The sequence below is a fragment of the Podarcis liolepis genome, assembly GCF_965112155.1.
Source record: "Podarcis liolepis genome assembly, chromosome: 8".
Classification (NCBI taxonomy): domain Eukaryota; kingdom Metazoa; phylum Chordata; class Lepidosauria; order Squamata; family Lacertidae; genus Podarcis; species Podarcis liolepis.
This window is the reverse complement of record NC_139560.1, coordinates 81,729,339-81,753,506: the sequence shown is the minus strand read 5'-3', so window position 1 is coordinate 81,753,506 and position 24,168 is coordinate 81,729,339. Positions and strand designations below refer to the sequence as shown.

The 24,168-nt window shown below is 42.0% G+C and overlaps 1 protein-coding gene across 1 annotated transcript; it reads left to right on the top strand.

Annotated features, from left to right (window-relative positions):
- Window positions 1–5,135: 5,135 nt before the first annotated feature.
- On the top strand, window positions 5,136–19,468 carry MARCHF11 (membrane associated ring-CH-type finger 11). The gene is made up of 4 exons (XM_083519675.1): window positions 5,136–5,715; window positions 11,320–11,475; window positions 17,418–17,610; window positions 19,018–19,468. Exons 1-4 carry the CDS (start codon window positions 5,473–5,475, stop codon window positions 19,338–19,340), a joined length of 915 nt encoding a protein of 304 aa, XP_083375801.1. The 5' UTR covers window positions 5,136–5,472; the 3' UTR covers window positions 19,341–19,468.
- The last annotated feature ends 4,700 nt before the right edge of the window (window positions 19,469–24,168 follow it).

Sequence of the window (24,168 nt, the reverse complement as noted above, 5' to 3'; positions counted from 1 at the left end):
AAGGTAAAGGGACCCCTGACCATTAGGTCCAGTCGTGGCCGACTCTGGGGTTGCGGTGCTCATCTCGCTTTATGGCCAAGGGAGCCGGCGTACAGCTTCCGTGTCATGTGGCCAGCATTTACCTTCCCGCTGGAGTGGTACCTATTTATCTACTTGCACTTTGGCGTGCTTTCAAACTGCTAGGTGGGCAGGAGCAGGGACCGAGCAATGGGAGCTCACCCCGTCATGGGGATTCAAACCGCCAACCTTCTGATCGGCAAGTCCTAGGCTCTGTGGTTTAACTCGCAGTGCCACCCGCTTCCCTTCACAGATTATAGGAAGTCATCATATCCTGGATGGAGGATTCTACAGCCTGTTATAATATACCAGGCAGCACCACACAGAGCTGCAAAGGATCTCATATACAGCTATGGGATATGGCTTGATAAATTGAATACCCCTCTGCCAGCATGGGGGATTCCCCCAGTACCCCCAAAAGCTCTTCTAATGCTCCCCAGCTTCTATCAGCTTCACTACAAGCAGTGAAGCTCATCAGTCCCAGGCAGCTGGGTCAAGTTATTAATCCTGACAGATACTACTGCAGAAAAGACAGAAGTCCTCTGCCTCCTAGCAGATAATCCAGCTCCTTGGGACCGATATGTAAAAAGTCAAGATAAATCTTAGTCTAAGAAATGGTCTCTCGTCTTCTTCTGCTGTTCAGTACTTGTTCTCTGTTGACAAATCTTCAAAGCATGAGGAGTGATGAGTGGTGTATTTTGTAACATTCCCAGCATAACAGGGAAAGAATAACGCTTACATGAACATTATCTTGTGATTTCTCAAGCTAGATCATTACATGGTCTCTGCATTTTCAAGTAGTTCAATTTATTTTCAGTAATGTTAAATTAGAACAATACTAGTATTTGATATAAAATATAAATAATTCTTCGTAGTTCTGTTTTCTACCTCCTTATATATACACATTTTAAAAGCATTCAGTTTCTCCTTTAATTGATTTATGTTATAGGGTAGTTCTTCAGCAAAAGACTTTTATTGATTTTTGTGCTTGAAGAAGCAAAAAGGGGAAGCTACATGTGGTGATATATGGCCATAACTCTTTTTCATTTATCAATTCCATATATCTATTTCAGTGGTTGTATTTCAAAAATTTTGTGGCTTCCTCATCTGCATTAGCTCACATCTTTATATCCATTCTACTTAATTTGTTTTGTTAAAGTTTAAGGATCACATTATAAAACATGAAATGCAGAACAGAAGCATAGATCTGTAGGGCTGAAAAATTCTCTTGTGAACATGTGCTTATACTGACTGGTACATCTAGGGTAGTACCGTCAATAGACTAGTTCTCAAGGCTAAATTAGATGTGATATTAATGCATTTTTTAAATAAAAAAAAAGTAAATAGGAACCACTGAGTTTAGATAATGCAAAGCCAACATGCCTTCTACAAGGGTAAGTCTTGCCTCAGGACTTTTTTGGGAATTATTTTCCCCCAAAACCAGAGTACTTTGTGTTGGAGATAATTCAGACTGAAATCCCCAGGTTTCAGAAAAGGTTATTTATGTATGCAACAACTGCAGCCCATGCTTTGTTAGCCCCAAAATGGAAAATGAGTGAGCTCGCCACCAAAGAAGAATGGCAACTTAAGTTGACAGAATATGCACAACTTGCAGACTTAACATAGAGAGTTAGAGAACAAGAAGAACATACGTTTCAAGGTGATTGGAAAATGTTTATTGAATATATGGGAAATGACTGTGTACAGCTGAAAACGCTGGCAGCATTAAGATAAATTCAACAGTATAAATAAGTTTTGATGGATGCAATAATGGGAAAATGATTGGTTGATTGGTATAGTTTTTGTAAAATATACAGGGATACAATATATGTAAAATGAACCATGGAAAGAGAAGAAAGGAAGTCATTGATATCGTAAGTATGTAAAATGTTTATCTGAAATTGTAAAGCAGAAAATTTAATAAAAATCATATTTTTAAAAAGTCCTGCCTCACTAACCTTTTTGAATTAGTTTAGATTGACAACAAGCATATAGAATTAATCCAGTGACATTGTGTATTTAGACCTTCAAATTGTAAGGACTGTGAGGAACTCCAAAAGCATTTCTCTAAACTTTGTGAATGGGCAGTAAAATGACAACTGCACTCAATGTAAGCAAGTGCAAAGTGATACACATTGGGACAAAAGAAGAAGACGATCTTAATTTCACATATACACAAATGAAGTCTGAACTGATGGTGACTGACCAGGAAGAAGATTTGCAGACACTGAGATGAAAAAGTCAACCCAGTGTGTGGCAGATGTGAAAAAGACAAAATCCATGTTGGGACCATTTTTTAAAGAGTTTGAAAATAAGAAAATATATTTGGTGTGACCACATTTGGAATATTGTGCATAGTTCTGATCACCCCCACCTCAGCATGGATATTGTAGAGTTGGGAAAGGACAACAAACATGGTCAAGGAGCTGGAGTGACACCCTATGAGGAAAAGTTACAACATTTGGGGCTTTTTAGTTTAGGAAAAAGACAAGTAAGAGAGGACATAATAGAGAAGCACAAGATGATGTATAGTGTGGAGAAATTGGTTAGAGAGAAGCTTTCTTTCTCTCTCATAATGCTAGAAGTTGTGGACATCCATGGCAGATGAAGATGTTAGACTTTTTGGAGCTGGCTGACCTGACTGGGAGAATCCACAATCAGAAAGAAGAGGAATAGATTGGAAGAAATTTAAAGACTATTTAGCTAAATATTGTAATATAAAACAATAGAAGTCATTTGAAAGTACCGAAATGGCTTAGGATTAGAGCATGAATGTATTTTAAAGTATTATGGATTTAGGACATGTTGAAAAGAAAGGAAGATAGTTATTTGAAGGAGGTAATTTCATTAGAAAGAGGATTTTTGGAAAACTGTTACAAGGTGATTCAATGAAATTCAGATAGGGGGGATTTGAGGAAGTCAGTTAACAATGTCAATGAAATTGGGTTCTAGAATAATATTGGTTTATATTTTTGTCTTTGTCTTTTTCTTTCTTTTTAGTATTGTAATGTCTTTTTCTTTGTGTGTTGTATTTGTTATAAATTTGGAAAATCAATAAAAAAATTTGAAGAAAAAAGAAGAAGTTGTGGACATCCGGTGAAGCCAAACACTGGAAGTTTGAGGGCACACAAATGAAAACACTTCTTCGCACAATGTACATAGCTGAACTGTGGAATTAATTCCCATACGTTGTGATGATTGCTGCCAAATTGGATAGCTTTAGGCAAATCTATATAAAGGCCAAGGCTATCAGGAGCTACTCGCCATTATGGCTATGTTCTACCTCCACTTGTCGGAAGCAGTATGACTACCAGTTGCTGGAAATCATAAAGTAAGGAGAGTGCTTATTGTGTGCTTCCCACAGGCGTCTGGTTGGCGACTCTGAAAACAGGATGGCAGATTAGATAAGCCTTTGGTCTGAGCTAGCAGAGCTCTTATGTTTGCATAAGAACAAATGAGGTGCAGGTGTCTCTTGATGTGTGTGTGGATGAAGAAATGAACTTTTCAGGGTATGCAAGGAAGCAGCAAATGCCTTTATGAATGTGTTACCAAATGCCTGAGAATTCCAATACATTTTCAGGTTAAAGCTTACTGTGAAATGATATATAATGAATTGAAAAGGATGTTTAATTTTTTGCCAGTTTTGCCCGTCATTTTGGGGAAAATGACAGACAAATTGAGAGGTAATACTGAACCAACATTTATTCGGAAATGGGGTATGTATAAAAAGTATTTAAAAGATTATTGTACTAATATAAAGTCACTGGCAGGACTGGAATGACTTCTTTCATATGTTTGATAATTATAGAAGATATATAGATAAAATAAGCAGATAAAATAAGCAGTAAATACACGATGGGGTGGTAGGAAGTCGTTGGGAACTTAAGAAGAATGTATAGGGAACAAAAAATGTGACTTTCTTTTTGTATTTATGTCTTGAGCATATACATATGTTTGTTATTACTTAATAACATCAATAAAGCATATTATTATTAATAATAAAGGATGTTTAAAGTAGCATTTGTAAAAAAACAAACCTAGATGCTATTCTTTTGGGAATTATAGGGACAGAACTACTGAAACTGTATAGAAACTTATTTGTGTATGCAACTACAGCAACAAGAATGTTTTCCAAAATCGAAAGAAGTGAAAGTCCCAGCAAAGGAAGAAGGGATACAAAAACTTATGGAATATGCAGAAATGGTGAAACTTTCTGGAAGAATAAGAAATCAAGATATATAGAATATCTACAGATAAACAGGTAAGAACACTGCCAGGATTATTGTAATGACCTGCAGTTTTATAAGAGCATATATTCAAAGTAGATATATAAATGAGCCAATTAAGTTACACTGGCTATGCGGAAGATGTTAAAAATAAACTTAAGGGACCTCAGAAAGGGGGAAGGAAGTCAAGTTTTGAAATGTTAAAATGACTGTAAAATTAGTGAAATGTATAAACCTGAAAAGTGTGTGTGTGTGTGTGTGTGTGCTATACAATACTATACTACTCAGAAATGTTTAAATGTTTATTTGATTGTACTTAAATCTTCCTGCCACGCTCGCCATCCTCTCCTTGCCACATCAGGGTGGTGCGGCATGGATTTCTTATGGACAGTGCCAATCCTGAATGTATTGGCTTCCTGACCATTACGCTCATTTGCCTTCAGTAGCCCTAAAGCTCTGATGGATTGAAATGCCTCTGGTCTATTTTGGGGGGGATCCTGCAAGGGTGTTTCCAGTTTTTACATTGGAATCCACTCTGGATCAATACTGAGTAGAATTTCAACGACAGCGAGGCGAATCAGCTTCGAGGCGAGACAGGTCCCTCGAAGGAAACCTGAGGTAAAACAACCACGTGACCCCACAAGAAGAGGACATTTGGCCCCTTTGTGAGGTGAGGGGAAAGGTAGCCAGGCAACTATGTCGACGGGGAGGGAGGGCGGGTGGCTGAGGGACGTCGCCAGTCACTATTTTGGGGGGTGGGTGGGTGGGGGGGGGCGGCAGAGCGCGTGTGCCCGGCTTCATTATGCGGCGGTTCCGCGAGTGACGAGGCGCGCGTCTATCTTTGGCGCGCTTTTCCCCCCATCCCCACGCCCCTCCCCCCACCCCACCTGGGCTCGCGCCCGCCAACGGTCTCCCAACGGTTTCTCTCGCCGCCGCGTTCTGAGGCGTCAGATGCGGAGGGGAGTCGCGCGCCGGCACTAAAACCTACGCGGGAGGGAGGGGGTGCGCGCTCGGGGAGGAGGCGGCGGCTCGGCACGCGGCCACCGCTCCCCTCGCCAGCCAGCCGGGAGGCTCGTGCCCGTGTCCCAGCCCTTCTCTCCCCTCCGCAGAGGGGGAGGGGGCGAGACTGGGCGTGCGTGGGAGGGGGACACACACACACACGCACGCGCGTCTGTGAGGGGGGCCCCCCATGAGCAGCAACGGCGGTGGCGGCGGCGGCAGCCCCGGCGAGCCGCCGGAGGGCCCCGCCCCGCGCTCGGAGGCGACGGCGGCGCCTCCTCCTCCGCCGGCTCCTGAGGTAACGGCCGCCGCCGGCGGGGCCGTCCGGGGCGAGAAGCCCGAGACGCGCTCGGTGTGCAGCAACAGCAGCGGGGATGGCGGCGGGGGCGGCGCCGGCCCCATCTGCAAGATCTGCTTCCAGGGCGCCGAGCAGGTGAGCGCTGAGGCGGGACGGAGGGGCGCAGAGAGAGTGTGTGTGTGTGGGGGGGAAGACTCGGAACACCTCCCCACACACGCCTTCGTTAAAATGACACGACGCGGGCTGGGGGGGGGGCGGGCAGGGAAGGAGGCAGCCGCGCGCACGTGGCTCTCCAACGCCGGGCCGGCGAGGGCGGCCGTCAGCACCGCGGACAGCTCCAGCCGCCGCCGTAGGGAAAGCTCGGCGGCGCCAACGAGGAAGCGGGACATCCCGCGTCTCGCTTCGCCGGGATAGTAACAGTACCGGAGCGGTGGCTGGGGCTGGGGGGGGGGGTGACCGCCGAGGTGATCCCATTGACTTAGGAAACGGATCCGCCATGCCCCTTCAAGGGCTCGCTGAGAGCAGATACAGATATTTATTTATTTGCTATTAAATTTGTAAGTGTGAGATCCGCAGACTTAAACGCCCCACCCCCTTCTATGTTTAGGCGGAGCAGATGCCTATAATTGCTTGCTTGCTTGCTTGCTTGCTTATTTATTAAAGTGAGATCCACGGACTTAACTGTCCCACCTGCTGTGGCAAGGAAGTGGAGTGGTCATGCCCCTTCTGGGTTTAGTGGGAGCAGATGCCCAAAATTGCTTGCTTGGTTATTTATTTATTAAAGTGAGATCCATGGACTTAACTGCCCCATCCACTGTGGCAAGGGAGCAGATACAGATATTTGTTTATTTATTATTAAAGTGAGGTCCACGGGCTTAACTGCCCCACCTACTGTGGCAAGGAAGCAGAGTGGTCTTGCCCCTTCTAGGTTTAGTGGGAGCAGATGCCCATAATTGCTTGCTTGCTTGCTTGCTTATTTATTAAAGTGAGATCCATGGACTTAACTGCCCCACCCACTGTGGCAAGGAAGCAAAGTGGTCATGCCTCTTCTGGGCTTGGTGGGAGAAGATACAGTGGTGCCTCGCAAGACGAAAATAATTCATTCCGCGAGTCTTTTCGTCTTGCGAAGCATGGTCCGTCGCAACTGCACTTCTTCAAGCGGCTTTAAGAAAAAAGCGCAAGGCGTTTTCGTCTTGTGAAGCAAGCCCATAGGGAAATTCGTCTAGCGAAGCAACGCAAAACCAAAAACCCCTTTCGTCTAGCAAGTTTTTCGTCTTGCGGGGCACCACTGTACAAATATTTGTTTGTTTATTATTAAAGTGAGATCCACGGACTTAACTGCCCCACCCGCTGTGGCAAGGAAGCGGAGTGGTCATGCCCCTTCTGGGCTTGGTGGTAGCCGATACAACTTCATAGTAAATAAACAAATATCTGCAGACTTAACTGTGCCACACACTGTGACAAGGAAGCAGAATGGACATGCCTCTTCTAGGCTTGATGGGAGCAGAAATGGATAATTGTTTTATTTATTTGCTTGCTTGTTTATAAATTTTAAGCGTGAGAGATCCTCAGACTTAACCGCTAAGTAGTCATGCCCCCACTAGGCTTGGTGGGAGCAAATATGGATAAAGTTTATTTGTTATTAAATCATAAGTATGTCGTAACTTAATTGCCAATTCCTGTGTGAGGTCTTATGCAGAGAAGTTGTGTGGAACCATGTACATCTAACCAGTGTTTATAAGCAGTAGAGGCACTGGTCATTGTTAGATGTAAAAGTGCAGGTGGTAGAGAATGCGGAATACTGATGAATAGGCCAGTGGGGATAAATATGTATTTGAAAACAGAAACTAAAGCTATTGGCAAGCACAGTGGTGTATCTATCACCTACAATATTAAGTGGATGGAGCTGGGTTGTTAGAGGCTAACATGTGCTTATTACTGCAGCTCATAGATACACATCACACAGTTTTGTAGGTAGTGTGATAACTTTTCCTGTGGAACTGTCAAACTGTAGGAAGTTACAAGGCACATGAAGGGAGGCATGATTCTCAAACCTCAACAAGCAGCCAGCACTACATCGTCAAGATTCCTGTACTGTAGAGGGCTGGACTAGATGATCCCCTTCCACCTCTACAATTCTATGATTCTTTGATTTTCCATTAATATTAGCCCTCAATCTCATTTTTTTGCTCGCTGCCAACCTAGACTTCATATATACCATATTTTTCGCCCCAGAGGACGCACTTTCCCCCCTCCAAAAATGAAGGGGAAATGTGTGTGCGTCCTATGGGGCGAATGCAGGCTTTCGCTGAAGCCTGGAGAGTGAGAGGCATCGACCCCTCTCGCTCTCCAGGCTTCAGGAAGCTATCCGCAAGCCTTGCAAGCCTGGTGGGAGTTCCCACGGGCTCACAAGGCTTGCGGGCAGCAGCCTGCAGCCCCCGTGAGTGTCCGCAAGCCTTGCGCGCCCGGCAGGAGGTCCCGCCCGGTGCGCGAGGCTTGGGGCGGCAGCCTGTCGCCCGAAGCACGGGGAGCCCTCCAGGGTGCTCCCCGTGCTTTGGGCGAGTGTCTGCAAGCCTTGCGCACCCGGCAGGAGGTCCCACCCGGTGCGCGAGGCTTGGGGCGGCAGCCTGTCGCCCGAAGCACGGGGAGCCCTCCGGAGGGTTCCCCGTGCTTTGGGCGAGTGTCTGCAAGCCTTGCGCGCCCAGCAGGAGGTCCCGCCAAGCGCGCAAGGCTTGGGGCGGCAGCCTGTCGCCCGAAGCACGGGGAGCCCTCCGGAGGGTTCCCCGTGCTTTGGGCGAGTGTCTGCAAGCCTCGCGCGCCCGGCAGGAGGTCCCGCCGGGTGCGCGAGGCTTGGGGTGGCAGCTTGTCGCCCAAAGCACGGGGAGCCCTCCGGAGGGCTCCCTGTGCTTTGGGCGAGTGTGTGCAAGCCTTGCGCGCCTGGCAGGAGGTCCCGCCGGGTACGGGAGGCTTGGGGCGGCAGCCTGTTGCCCGAAGCACGGGGAGCCCTCCGGAGGATGCCCCGTGCTTCGGGCAGGTGAGCGCAAGGCTTGGGGCGGCAGCCAGGGCGGAGGGAGGAAAAATAATTTTTTTTATTCATTTCCCTCCCCAAAAATGAGGTGCGTCCTATGGACCGGTGCGCCCTATAGGACGAAAAATACGGTAGGTGAATGTGTTTTTCTGGAGCCAAGCAAGAGACTGAGACTTATAAGAAAGGGAAGTTGTTGTTTTTTAAAAATAAATTAAATATCAATTTCCTTCAGTCCATAGAACACTGTATGCAGTCGTATATGTATAGCTCTGCACAAGGATGTATGTATGTCTCCCTGCTCAACTTCACCTATCAACAATGTGACTTGTTTCTCTACATAGTCTGGTATTAACTATCTTTCCATTCTGCTTGGTAATTTGTAGAGAAAGCAATTATCTGAATCAACAGTATGCCCTAAACCAGGATGTCATATAGTTAGAGCATTCCCAGTAGTTTATGCCTAATCTATTCTCAAAAACCTTCAAAGGCCATTTATAGGATATATATTTCCTTCCACATCCTGTCTAGTTTTGTCAAAGTGTAACCATACTCTTCTCCTCCAACTGTTAGTAAACTCTTTCCCATTTTTATATGTATTGTGACAAATACTATTTCCTCTTTATCAGTGGCATTGTTATTTTGTCACAATACCCCACCGTTGACACATTGTGTTCAACTTGTTTTTTCCAGGAACCCTAAATTAGGCTTGCCAATCAGAAGGTTGGCGGTTCGAATCCCCGCAGTAGGGTAAGCTCCTGTTGTCCGGTCCCAGCTCCTGCCAACCTAGCAGTTCGAAAGCACACCAAAGTGCAAGTAAATAAATAGGTACCACTCCTGCAGGAAGGTAAACGGTGTTTCCGTGTGCTGCTCTGGTTTCGCCAGAAGCAGCTTAGTCATGCTGGCCACATGACCTGGAAAAACTGTCTGTGGACAAACATCGGCTCCCTCAGCCAGTAAAGCGAGATGAGCACTGCAACCCCAGAGTCATTTGCGACTGGGGTCCCTTACCTTTACCTTTTACCACCAGCCCCAGCCAGCATGGCCCAATGATCAAGTATTGTGGGAACTGGAATCCAAAACATCTGGAGGGCACCAGGTTGGGGAAGGCTGTCCTAAATCATTCATAGAAATCTCAAATTGCTAGCCAAATATCCCCCAGTCATACAGTAGTTTAGATTGGTCCCTACTTGTTCCATTTTTTACCTTTCCATATCTTTAATTTATTGACATAGCACTGTATTTTGTAACTACTCTTTGAAAGGATTTCCAGACTATTAGTTCTGTATAATCCACAGTTTAATGCCTGCTGTCCCCTCTTTCTCCAAGTCATTAATAAAGAGTCAAAGCTGTCAACTTAAACAGAAAGAGCTCCCTTGCCTCTTGGTTCCCTTGCCTATTCTACCAAATTAGTGGTAATTCTTAAATCTGTCATTACAGCCTTAGAGCTGTCTCATCAGGTGACAATTTCCTGTGTTTGATACCTTACGGCTCACTTTGTGGTTCACTGTGCTGTTTAAATTAATGGGCCCAAAGTTTCTATGCAGTGAAAACTGATTGAAGATAGCAACAGAATTTCTTCCAAGGTTTCTGCAGTGAACGTCAAGAGAATTCCCTTCTCCAGACTACAGTAAAGAGCTACTTCAACAGGATGTGATCTGTTGTGGGTGATTGTTTATCTGAATTTGTGTATTAAAGAGGCATGAACAATGTGACACATGTTTCTTTGTAAGCAAATGACAAAACTCCAACATAGTCTAATGTGATGCTCTGGAATTCTGCATTGCAGCGGTACAGAATATGTGACTATATAAATTAGATAAGTCTAGTAATGGTTTCTTTGCATATTCTACACTTTTTGTATAGTGGCATAATTAGTTTTACTCTTTGGAATTTTGAATTTTAAGTTTTTGTGAAGCAGTGGGAAAGAAGCTTTAGGATTCTTGGAAAGGCGTTGGGGAAAGGTTTAATTTTATATAAGAAGGGAGGCATGGACCTCCGGGAGCCAAGGAAAGAGGCTGATGAATCACTAAATGACAAAGACTTACTCAGTGAATGTTGAAATCTGTACTCAGATGTTACCTACATATGCCTAAGTGATCTAGGCATATAAAAAAATCTCAAAATTTGCATTATTTTAAGATGGACATTTAGATTTGAGACTCTTGTTAAGCTGCAGGAGATATTATTAGATGCCACATTCACCATTAATGCTCACTGGTAAGCCAATTTCAGAGCTCATCATATATATTACAGGTGTGGCCTGTGCACTCTCATGACAAAAAATGCATATGCCACCAGAATAAATACAACCTTACTTTATTGCTCTAAAATGATTGTATGCACTATATAAAACACCTTAAAATATGAAGGTCCCTTGAATGTCATGCATTTTTTATTAGTACATAGAGTGCAAAAATTTCAGAAATTGCAAATGAACATTTTTGCAAATATAATACAAATAGTATTGCTCTTTGCTCAAAGAGTTGATTTGTCTATATGTTTTTCCTTTCTTTTTTGTGACCCTGGGATGGGAGAATATTGAATAATATTTCCAAAATAAACTGGTGGTCGGGGCCAAGGGAGGTTATTCCAGCTAATATTTTTTTTAAAAAAAATGCCAGCAAACTGATTTTAAGAGACACTGTTCAAGGATTTGGAAGCTTAATATTATATTTATTATGACATTTAACCCTATTTGTTATTTTTCCTAGGGTGAATTGTTAAATCCCTGTCGATGTGATGGGTCAGTTCGGTATACACATCAACTTTGCCTATTGAAATGGATTAGTGAAAGAGGGTCCTGGACTTGTGAACTCTGCTGTTACAGATACCATGTTATAGCAATTAAAATGAAAAAGCCTTGTCAGGTAACATTTCAAAATTCCAATAATCATACAGACTGTATGAATACAGTAACAATTTTTTATACTTTGGTTTATTCATCATTTTATTAACTGATCTCCATTCACTGAGTCTGCATGTCCTTACCATAAGACACAGTAAATATTTCCCATTCAGTTCATCAGTGAGGAAAAATATGGTAACATCAAGCTTAGGCATTAAAGAAGTTCTTAACTTCATCATACCTTAAGAGCTGTTTAGGTTCTGCTTAAATTCGCTTGACAACATAGGATTGCTCCAGAAATTAAATTCTGCCTGGCAGTGCTTTGATAAGTGCCAAATCTCTAAATCAGTAACGTGCAAGTTGAAATGATATAGTGAAGAGTATCCTGAGAAAATAAGGGCCGATTTTGCCAGATTTATGCTCCTTTACATTGTCCAAGGTACAAGGGTTGATATCAGTGTGCAATATTTTTGTAGACATGGTGTTAAATGCGCCTTTGTGCATTTCTCTCATGCTGTGATTCTGATGAAAATTCCTCCACTGAAGCTGCCATTTGCACTGGGATTTTGCAAACCCAGTGTATTAAATCCACTATATTGTTGGAGCCCTTACGCCTCTTCAAAGCCCAGCACAGCTCAAGGGCTGGGAGGGGTGTGCACAACAATTTTTGGTCATCCAGGGTGCCTCTGGTGGGGGGCACACAGGGGAAGGGGGGGAAGCGCTGTTGTACAAGCAGAAGTCCTTGCACAGGGCTTCCATTGATGGAGTTCCCACCCAATGTAGATAACAAATTTTGCAATTAGAATAGAGTTGAACTAGGCAAACTATCCCCAACCTCATCCCCACTAATTCCCCTCGTGTACCACCCTTTATTCCACTATGCAGCACAAAACCTCCAGATAAAAACCTGGCAAACCAAAGGCTTCTATCGCCTAATAGACTTTTTTTAAAATAACAAACCTTTGCCAACACAAGAAATACAAGACAAACTAGAAGACACCCAAATGCCCTGGTTAGCACAACACCAATTACATGCCCTCTTAAACAATCCAGCAGTAAAATCAGCAGCAACTAGGCCCCTGACAACCTTCTAAAACCTCCTCCTAACAACAAAGGGACACGGTAAAGGAATGGTATCTGCAATATACAAAAGACTACTCCAAAATCCCACAAACCCCCTAGACACAATCAAAAAACAATGGGAGGATGACATAGACTATGAGATTAATCCCACTCAATGGATCAGAATGTGGTCTAAACCCCGCTTTAAATCCATATCAACGAGAAGAAAAGAACTCACTCGGAAACTCACCTACAGGTGGTACCTAACACCAAGAAAACTAGCGCTAATACGCCCAGGAACCTCACCAAAATGCTGGAGAGGGTGCACCTCCATAGGCACATACCTCCACATGTGGTGGGAGTGCCCCAAAATCCAACTATTTTGGACAACAGCCATACGAGAAATATGTAAAATAACTAAGCAAGTATTAGAAATCACCCCAGAATTGGCCCTACTAAACATCTTCCAAGACAATAATGGCCATTTACACCACAAAGAACCCACCTACTTTCAGCAACCTGAAACACCATAACCAGACACTGGAGAGACCTGTCAGGTGTAAGCATGGACCAATGGTACCAAATAGTATGGGAAACAGCCTTATTAGAGAAACTAACCAATAAACTGAAACTGACACGGGGACAAATGGAAGAAAATGCCTTCACCCTGGTATGGCTCCCCTTTATCACATACACAGCCCAACAAGACAACGACAAGAATCCACCAACAGCATACAAATCAGTATGGCTAACCTGATCCAAAACACCCACCCACCCCACTCACACATGAAAACAAAGAGCACCACAGCCAGTCACAAACAAACAACCACGCCCTAGGCCAACCCAACCTCTCTCACCACCAAAGGAACACAAGTGAATAGCAGAGAACCTGCACAAGCGACGCTGACACAAAACCCCACATATATTAAGTATAATAGAAACATCGCCACCCACACCCACCCATCTTTCCCCTCCCCGCCTTTCCCCCTCTTATTCCTAATGTCTCAACAAATAAAACTGATCTGTAAAAAAAGGTTACTTGGAGAAGAGAGAGAGAGAGAGACATTACACTTACTTTTGTAAACCAAGAAAATCTTTAATAAAAATACATTTAAAAAAAGAATAGAGTTGGACTAGAATTTTAAAAATGCATTTTTAGCCCTATTTCTAAAATTCCTAGCTTTCTTAAATTTGGAAGTTCTGATTAACCCTATAGGTTAAATCTGACAGAAAACCTGACACTTCCTTTATTTAGTTAAATCTCTAAGACAAGGGATGGAGAAGCTTAGGCTGTGGGGTGAATTAAGCCTTTCAGGCCTATCTATCTGGCACTCAGGACAATCTCCACAGCCCCACTCCCTAGTCACACCTGCCCTCTCCCAGGCCATACCACCCCCAGCTTTGCTTCGCACCCTCTTGGACTTTTTTTGCTGGGCTGATAATCTTGCTTGTTTGCCTGGATGGAGGATTCAGAAGAGTGTGAGAATGTGTGTAGAAACTAGTCTACAGAAGCTGCATTCATATTAATGGCTCTGCCTGTTACCATGTCCACTTTTGTTTCTGGCTCCAACTGCCAATGGCATATGGCTCCGAGAAGGCTGTCCAGAAGAGAATGTTTCCTACCTCTCTTCAGTGATGAATGGAGTTTCACTCACGTGGGTAGAATAGGGCACAATAATTCACTCTTCCCAATAGGCTTTGTAATATTTTATCATTTAGTATTGAAACAGTTTTTGTCTTCACTCTGTTGCTCCCAAATACATAAAGAGCTTGGCAGCTACAATGTGTAAAATGTGCAAGACATTTATTCCTGTTCATTCTACCTCTCTGCTGTAGGATGTTATCAAAGCACTTATTTTTTCAGCACCACTATCAAAACATACATATTTCCCCATACAGATTAAATTACAAACTTTTAGCACACACTTTCCCCACTACTCCCCCACCCTTGTGAATTGATCTAAAGCCTTCTTTAGGGATTCTGGAAATCTGGGACTATAACCCATTGGCTGGATGGGGAAGGGGATGAGGAGATGAATGTGCTAGTTCTGCCTCATTGCCCTGCATGAGTTGAAGGGCATCTGTCTGAAGCAGGTTCCTATATCCCACAAAGAGCATACATGAGTAGGAACAGGGACCCTTCGACTTATAGAAAGCAATATGATTGGGGGCAGAGATAGCATGTTGGCTCTCATGGCACCCCTCACATGTTGTATTACTAGATTTCCAGACCACCTAAGAGGATCAGACTGTATTATGTCTCATTCAATTTGGGAGGGGGGATGCTCTCACCCAACAGCATTCCCCTGACAAGTCATGCTTCTGTTTGTCTTGACACATAGAAATATTTAATGTCAGTAGTAATTCTCTTATTTGGCAAAGAATCTCTAGGCACAATTCCGTTAAGATCACCTGATCACCTGAACATTCTAGTCACATTGTCTCCCAGAGACAATGAAAGGATCTATTGTGAGTTGCTGACACCTCACTATGCCAAGGTCACAGGGCTTATTTCATCTGCTGTCATCCCTCTTTCTTCTACTTCTCGCCACTCCTACCCTGGTTTCCTAGCCCACATGGTTATGCATCCTGGTCCAAAGTGCTAATAACTTGGGGGGGGGGGGAGGAAATGATCTGTTTTGGTGTATATTCTGTTAGACAAACAGGGTTGATCCATGCTTATTGGCTGCCAACAATTCCTCTTTCCATTATCTCAGTTGCTTACATAGGGCATAATCCATGACTGGCCCATCCATGAGGCAAGGTGAGGTAACCACATTGGGAGGGAGGATCCACAGGGGCAACAGATCCAGCCTCCAAGGAATACATTGCCTGCTGCTGCTGTTGCCACAGTGGCAGTGATAGCTGTGTTGGATCTGCATCCTCCTCAGCAGCTCCCCCCCCCCCCGTGCCAGCTCTACAGCTGCCCCTTGGTGAATAGGAGGTGCTGCTGGTCTCCTCTTGCCCCTGCTCCCAATGTAGATCTTTATTCTCCCCTTGTTCCTGATGTACATCTTCACTCACCCCTTCTTCCCTGGTGGGGAGGGGAACATTTTGTGGTTTGCCTCAGGTGCCAAAATGTCTGCGGCTGGCCCTGGTATAATCTCTAACTGAAGTAGAGAGCAATGGTGACTGTTGCCTGCTGGGAAAAAGGGGAGGTAGAGCTTGTGGTAGAGGTTGTGGTAATTGAAACCAATTTTATTTCCAGGGAAATTTTTCTGTAACCAGAAAAACTGAAAATGACAAAAAATAGTGTGCAAGTGTTCCCATTTTCCAATATTAATCATCAGGCTAGATGTTGAAGAGCTTGGGAGAACCGAAAAGTTTGCACACTATTTTGTGATTTTGTTTTTATTTTATTGTAATAAAGGCATTGTCATAATATGGTTTCAGGATTTCTCTTATGGGCTAACACTGCTGCCATTATTTTCTACATTTAAGGTCTCCCACAACTGCATGGTTATACAGTGGTGCCTTGCAAGACGAAATTAATTCATTCTGCGAGTTTTGTCGTCTTGCGATTTTTTTCGTCTTGCGAAGCACGGTGTCGGGAAAGTTTTGGAAAAGCTTCAAAAATCACCAAAGTCTTTAAAAACCTCAAAAAAGGCTACCACACCACGTGCTATGAGTTGCTCCTCGAAGTCAAGTTGCAACTGTATTAATGGTGTTAAGAAAAAGGAAACAAACTTGCAAGACGTTTCTGTCTTGTGAAGCAAGCCCATAGGGAAAATCGTCTTGCAAAGCAGCTCAAAAAACAAAAAACCCTTTCATCTAGCGAGTTTTTTGTCTTGCGAGGCATTCGTCTTGCGAGGTACCACTGTATACTAATACCAGTACACTAGTAAGAATAGAACAATTCTTTTATGTATTATTCTAGCACATACTTTTTATACATTAAAAAAACCAATCTTTTAAAATTTCATTGAAGTAACATATGAAATGTTCATATGGTTATGAACTTGAGATGTAACCATTGTAGTGATGAATGTGGTTCTGTCTGTCTTTGATAAATGTGAGGAAATAGCTATAACCAAAATACCTGTAATTTGATAGCTTCTCTCACTGTGTTTTTTTCCAGAGGTTTTACTAAATAGCCGAAGCTGACAAGCTTAAAAAATTATTTTGGCTGAGCATTGTTCTTTTCCTTCATCAAAAATAATGTTGGGTTCTACATTTTTAAAAGGAGCCTTTTGGAAGGATAAATTATTTTCCACATGAGCATATGTTGGTTTTTCTTTCTCTCGCTCTTGCACAAACAACATTGTTTTATGTAGCAGGATTTCCCTGGAGAAATTTTTCAAGTATAGTCATGTCCATCTATTGACTCAGCTTAAGTCAAATACTTTTAAAGTTTTTCTGATTTCCATGGCAGAGATAATCTTCAATCGTATACCTACTTTCCTAGAATTAAGTCTCATTGAAAACAGTGGAAGTTTTTTAATCATTCTTCTTCAGTGTATAGAATTACACTGTTAAGAACATATAAAGTTTATGCAGGAAATTAGGAATATATTTTCTCATAACTGTTAGGTGATTTCTGATTTCAACATTTTTATGTGGTTTTTATTGTATAATTCTTGTAAATGGCACTGATATTTTTATGAATAGTGATATATAAATATTTTTATAAATATTAATTATAGTGTTCACATGGTTCTATATTTGCACCAAGTATTTAACTGTCATTTCTAAGCAGCGTGTCATTTCTGTGTGACACTCCAAGCTGTTATTTAAACTTCTTCAAGTTTAAGCAGATTTAATGAGAGGGATGGAGGAGCCTATTGCACAGGTATAATGCAGCTTACATGTAAAAAGGCTCTATGAACATTTTCATGGGTTGTCATAACAGACCTTCAATGTTCTTTAAACATTTTATACCTTGTTATGTCTTCTTCCTTCTAGTGGCAAAGCATTACTGTAACTCTGGTTGAGAAAGTGCAGATGATTGCTGTAATATTGGGATCACTGTTCTTAGTAGCAAGTGTAACTTGGCTTCTGTGGTCAGCCTTCAGTCCTTATGCAGTATGGCAAAGAAAAGATGTCCTTTTTCAAATCTGCTATGGAATGTATGGTTTTATGGATCTGGTGTGCATAGGTAAGGTCAAAAAATGAAATCATTCATTTTGTTAAAGGTGATAAGAAATAATTTGGAATATGCTTTTTCCCCTTACATATATAAATGTATGTCTGTTTCTTCAGGAAATAGAAATCATACATCAGCAAAGTTCTCAAGTGTAAAGTTTTTAATCAACAATAAATAAAGCAAAGATTTTAAAATTGCCCAACAGCAGTTATTTGTACACAAAGCCTGGCATATCAAAAGGATTGGGACATGACACAAGAGCATATAGGTCCAGTATTTATTACATCATCTCCACTGATTTTCAGTTTGTTTTCAAGCCCAATTCAAAGTACTGTTTTTATTCTGAATATTATAACCTTGAAGTCTCCTGCTGTTTGAACCCACCTGCTTACCCAAATAATCATTTAAGGCTCTGTTTTGTATCCCTACCCCCACTGTCTGAGGTGCGGCAGGTGGTCACCAGAGTGTTTTCAGTGGTGGTATCCAGGCTGATACTGTCCCATAAGAAACTCATTTAGTTCTCTCTTTGTTTCGTTTTTGATGCACAGTGAAAACATTGGGTTTTTTACAAGGTGTTTGGCCTCAATGAAACTTGAACATGTCTTTGATTTTGTTGTCTGCTGATGTCCCTGTTGCATTTTTTAAATTTGCTTCTTATTGTGTGTGTGTGTGTGTGTGTGTGTGTGTGCATGTGCATGTAATCGTTTTAATTTGTTCCACTTTGTATTGTTGCTAGCCATCTTGGGGGAACTTGATGAACAGAAAGGTGGGATGCAAATAAAAAAATAATAATAATGTTAGAAGTGGTTAAAAGGGCTTAATTATGGCTCAGTTGTAGCTACAGGTTTTATATTAGCACCTGCAGGGTTAGCATACTTCGCTGTTGCGGTGTCTGAGTCTCACACTGCATTAATTTATTGTATATGTACACACACAATACATGCATGTAGGCACATTGCTGGACTACATATACCAGATGGTCTAATCCAACAAGATAATTCTTAAGACAAAAAGTCACAGTTGTTTATATTTAGCTTTCTTTCTTTAAAGACTGGCCTTTAATAAATTATATAATTATATAATTGATCAGATTTATAATGTAATTGATTAGGTTTATAATGTAAGTGCTGTGTCGCCAACTTATACTGATTCAGCAAACAAATGAAACATTTATGGTAGTATAAGTTTTAAAACCATCATTTTCTCTTGTTCAGAACCAAAAAAAATAAAATGTCTGGATGCGTATCAGTTTATTACAACATATATAAATGGGTCCTGACCACCTGTAATTCAGCTACTTGGGTTTACCTGTGCTTTGGCTCAGGGTACTAATTCAATTCTAATGCCACTTATTTAACAAATAAATGTGCTCAGTGTGAAGAACTGAGGGCGTGAATAATTTGTTTCTTTTACTTTCAGGACTTATTGTGCATGAAGGGGCCTCAGTTTGCAGAGTATTTAAGCGTTGGCGGGCTGTCAATCTGCACTGGGATGTATTAAATTATGATAAAGCTACAGACATAGAAGAGAGCAACCGAGGAGAATCCACAACATCTAGGACTTTGTGGTTACCACTAAATGCATTTAGAAACAGAAGTTTAGTTCATCCAACACAGTTAACCTCACCAAGATTTCAGTGTGGCTATGTTTTGTTACATCTCTTCAGTCGAATGCGACCTCAGGAGGATTCATCAGATGACAACAGCTCTGGAGAGGTGGTTATGAGAGTGACTTCAGTGTAAAAGTTATGGTCACTGTGCTACATGCACAAGAACAATGTGTCCTGACCTCTCTTGCAGTATTCTCGAATGTAGTTACAATGAATGGTGAAACCATAGCACATAAAAATATATAAACTTTTTTTAATTTATGCTTTTATATGATCAGTTGAATTGCAAATACATTTTCCTGAAAAGGGTCTCTTTCTTTTTATACCATGATTTATCACTTTTTATCTATTTGTACTCGGCATTTATAAAAATATAATTTAACAATAGCTTTAATAATGTGGAGACAAATATTTTAAACTACAGCTATTTTTGATAGTTTTAAGTGTATTTTCAAAGTTCTAAGCCATCTATAATTTTCAGGACATGTAAACAAGATTAATTGGATGGCTTGCGTTTAGTATACCAATCAAATTCATCCAATGTGTTACTTCCAGTTGGGTAAAGGTATGTCTTTGATTTTTGTCTGGGGGAAATGTATAGTGCAGGGAGAGTAAAGGGAAGTGGGGGCTTGTATTCTGGATTTATCAAAAATGAAATAAAGTTTAAAGTTCATGGAAGATCTGTGCTCAAAACTGATGGGTAAAAGACAAACAGTTTTGTAAGAATGAGAATGCTGAAAATCTCTGAATTAATTCGGAAGCCTTATTTCATGTCATCTAGGTAATAAGAATACTGTTATCAATATTTAATAATATATGTACTATGGACTATTTTTGCCAAATTAATGAAAGAAAATCAGCATTCGCTTATACACTCCTTTGCTGGGTAGATTTCCAGAATTGTGTTCCGGACTTCTGATTTAGCTGGAGTGATTTGTTTCTCAGTTTCACGAGAATTAAATTCAGTTAAATTGAAAGAAGTATTTCCTCATTGTATTTGACTTCTCTTCTTCTTTGTATCTTTTTTATGTTACCTAATTCAATACATTTAAAATTTAAGATTTAGAGTCAAACTTCTCTTTCCACTAGAAAATAAGGTCCCAGAAAGACTTGCCATCACTGCAGGTGGGAAAAATACTATTTTTCCTTTGATCACAAAGAGCACCAATACAAAGCCCTTGCATCAACGGAGCTTCTATGGTACCTAGACAACTTTATCTTGTGAGACTGGAAGAAGAAAAGAGCTGGAAAAAAATGATTTGTGCAAACCAGGCCTCTCATCATTTTTTGCTCACCACAATGAGGATATAGGAACCAAAAAAAAGGTTATGTTGTCTTATCCTTTGGAGAGTTAGCAGTGCTTAAGTCCCATTTGAAATCAATAGTTTCAGTATGTATGGTACCCAGGCTTGAATGCATATTTAAAATGAGCTTTTACAACCTTCTACACATGGCTTAGACCTAGAAGGCCTATATAGTTGGGCAATTAGGTGGGAAATTTGGTGAACCAGTACATGGTATTAGTTTTTAAGGACATCAAAAAGCATACTACAGGTCTTTTAATATGAGGTTTTTAGATCATGAATTAGCAAGTCACATGGCACTAAGAGCCACTGTCAATGTGATATTCATTAAACATAACTGATGCAAATTATTGAACCTTAAAAAAACTTTATTTCGTGTAATGACCAGTTACTATTGCATGGGGCCTACAATCTTTTTTTTTATCAAAAGGCTGTTTGCTCCAGATAGTTTCATTTGAGTAAGAGAGCTTGCCAATTTGCACCATGGAAGAATTCTGCTTTCCTACCCTGTTTGTTTCTCTCATTGTCCACAACAGCACAGACCAACAGATTAAGCAAAGTAACAAAGAAGAAATATTGGGTTTAATTAGGATAGTCACTCTAGGCAGTTGAGAATTTATGCCAGGTTGTTTTATTTAATGTGCTGGATAGAGTTGGAATTCAGTATAGATTCTTTTTTTAAAAAAACAACAACACAACAATCTAGTAAACCTGTTAAAATGATTCAAAATCACAGTCATTCCTTTTTGTTCTTTCCTTCTGAATTTCAAAGCTGATTGAAAATGTGGCTGAATGATACATTGGAGAGCTACTATAAATAATTGTTGCCAGCCTGAAGCCCTCACTTTTCTTCAGATTTCAGCCTCTTTCAGACTGAACTGCCATTAACTTTACTTATTCTTCATTATTCCTATCCTTCTGAAATCCCTGGATGACATGAATTCAGTGACTAGTGTGCTCATTTATCCAGAGCTTGAGGCTTGACAACGCAGTTGCTCAGTTTTTCCTTTTTGAGGTGACTAAGACTGTGCAATCCTATGCAACCTATGCACACTTACTTGTGAAAAGTCCTGTTGACTATAGTGATACTTTTAAGTAAACATACATGCTCTTGAACTGCATTAAGAAGGCAATACTATGGAAAGATCTGGCAGGACGAGCAGCTTAGGATGCAGCAGATCTCTGGTTTAACTCTGACTGAGCCAGGAATCTGGTAAGTCTCTAATCCTGACTTAGCTGGAGAGATGCTGGTATAAGTTGCTCAGCTGGCTGAGGTGAGGGTGGTGTAAGTAAAAGTAAAGGGACCCCTGACCATTAGGTCCAGTCGTGACCGACTCTGGGGTTGCGGCGCTCATCTCACTTTCTTGGCCGAGGGAGCCGGTGTACAGCTTCCGGGTCATGTGGCCAGCATGACTAAGCCGCTTCTGGCAAACCAGAGCAGCGCACGGAAATGCCGTTTACCTTCCCGCTGGAGCGGTACCTAATTATCTACTTGCACTTCATGCTTTCGAACTGCTAGGTTGGCAGGAGCAGGGACCGAGCAACAGGAGCTCACCCCGTCACGGGGATTCAAACCGCCGACCTTCTGATCGGCAAGTTCTAGGCTCTGTGGTTTAGCGCACAGCGCCACCCGCGTCCCTCCGAGGGTGGTGTAAGTCTCCCCAAAAGTAGGGTTCCTTGGGTGTGGCAGGGGCAGGTCCAAAGAGGAGGGACTTAGACTGCATTTTAAGCAGAATCAGCTTGGTCGCATGACCTGGCAACCTGTTGTAGAACACTATTTTAAAGGCTTGCTTTCCCTCTGCCAGGTTTTGGAGGAGCAGCTGCCCAACCCCACTCCTGAAGGGGGTTTGGGTCTGGTGTAACTTTACACCGGATTAATTCACACTGGCTTGTTTTTATGCCAGCTTTGTGCACACAGGATTGCTCCCCCCAGATATTTTATTTTGTTTTGCTTGCACGGAAAAACTGACAGATGACTATGTTTGGCTGGCTAATTTGCCAGTCCAAAGAGTGTGTTTGCTTTGGGATGCCTTTCCTACAAAGCAGGAAATGATTGCTGTGTAACTGATTCCAAAAGCTGATTTACAGTCTTCCCTGCAATTCTAGTTACTTCGCCTTCAAAATCCCAAATTAATTTTCTTTGGCTGAAAAATACTGTAGCATCTTAGTAGTCTGTGTGAAGCGCCTTCATTTGAAATATCCATTCAAAAACAGCACAGAGAACATTCTCAAGGGATGAGGCCCACTTATTAAGCCAGAGCTTTCCAAACTGTGTGTCGTGACACATTAGTGTCAGCTGCAGTGTGTAGGTGTGTCGCGCAAACACTTCCTCCACTCCTCCAGTTTGCTAGTACAGTGGTACCTTGAGTCTCAAACTTAATCCATTCTGGAAGTCTGTTCCAAAACCAAGGCGCACTTTCCCATAGAAAGTAACACAAAATGGATTCATCCGTTCCAGACTTTTGAAAACAACCCCTTAAAACAGCAATTTAACATGAATTTTACTATCTAATGAGACCACTGATCCATAAAATGAAAGCAATAAACAATGTACTGCAGTCACACAACCAGTCAATCAGTAGCTGAACTGGGTTCCACACAGTCACAAAAACAAAACAAGCCACAAAAACAAAAATGCAAAATTAAAAGCAAAAACAGACAAAGACTGCAGCGTAACACTCAAAATGGAAGTGTGGCACTCAAAACGGAAGCGTAACACTCAAAACGGAAGCGTAACACACAAATCGGAAGCATAACACTCAAATTGGAAGTGTGGCACTCAAAACGGAAGTGTGGTACTCAAATCGGAAGTGTGGCACTCAAAATGGAGCATTTTCAGCTTCTGAAAAAAGTTCGCAAACCGGAACACTTACCAGGTTTGCAGTGTTTGGGTTCCAAGTTGTTTGAGTACCAAGGCGTTGGAGAACCAAGGTAGCACTGTAAAACAGAATTACTGTGTCGTGAAATGATGCATGTCTAGAAAGTGTGTCACCAACATGAAAATTTTGGAAAACTCTGTATTAAGCCCTCTGGTAACCTTCATCCTCAACTAACAGGTTTTCATATCTTCATCAAGAGCTAACAGCCCCCCCACCAGTTCTTAGAGGTCCACTCAGTGGGGGAGTAAGCAAGTTGGCATAAGGACCTTGCTAAGGTTAATCCGTCACCATATTTGGGGAGGAATTTTCTCCTGCAAATTGGCCAGCTTGCAGGTGTTTGCCCACCTCGTGGAGACTGTCACAACAGTCCTTTATCTGAGCTGAGCTGAGCTGGAGCTACATCAGTGTAAGTCCCTGACCCTGGCTCAGCAGGCACAAGTCCTCAGAAGGGGGCATTACAGAGGCAAGGCAAGGAGAGACACCTATTCTAAATTCTGCTTGTTTGGTAATGTGCCTGGAGCCCAAATCTCTAAAACTTGGGCCCACACTTACCTGCAGGCTTAGCCTGCAGTAGCCCATCCCAGAGGCTCCTAAACAGAGTTTGAAATAGACATTGTAGCAGAAGTTATGCAGCCGTGTGTTACATTGGCTTCCTATAATTGGGATTTCTCTGTTATTGCCAAGTAAATACAGACAGGATTGCAAATTTAAACTGGTTTAATAACATTGCTAACATTAGGCAACTCTTGTCTTGGAGCTTTAAATTTATTGGAATTTG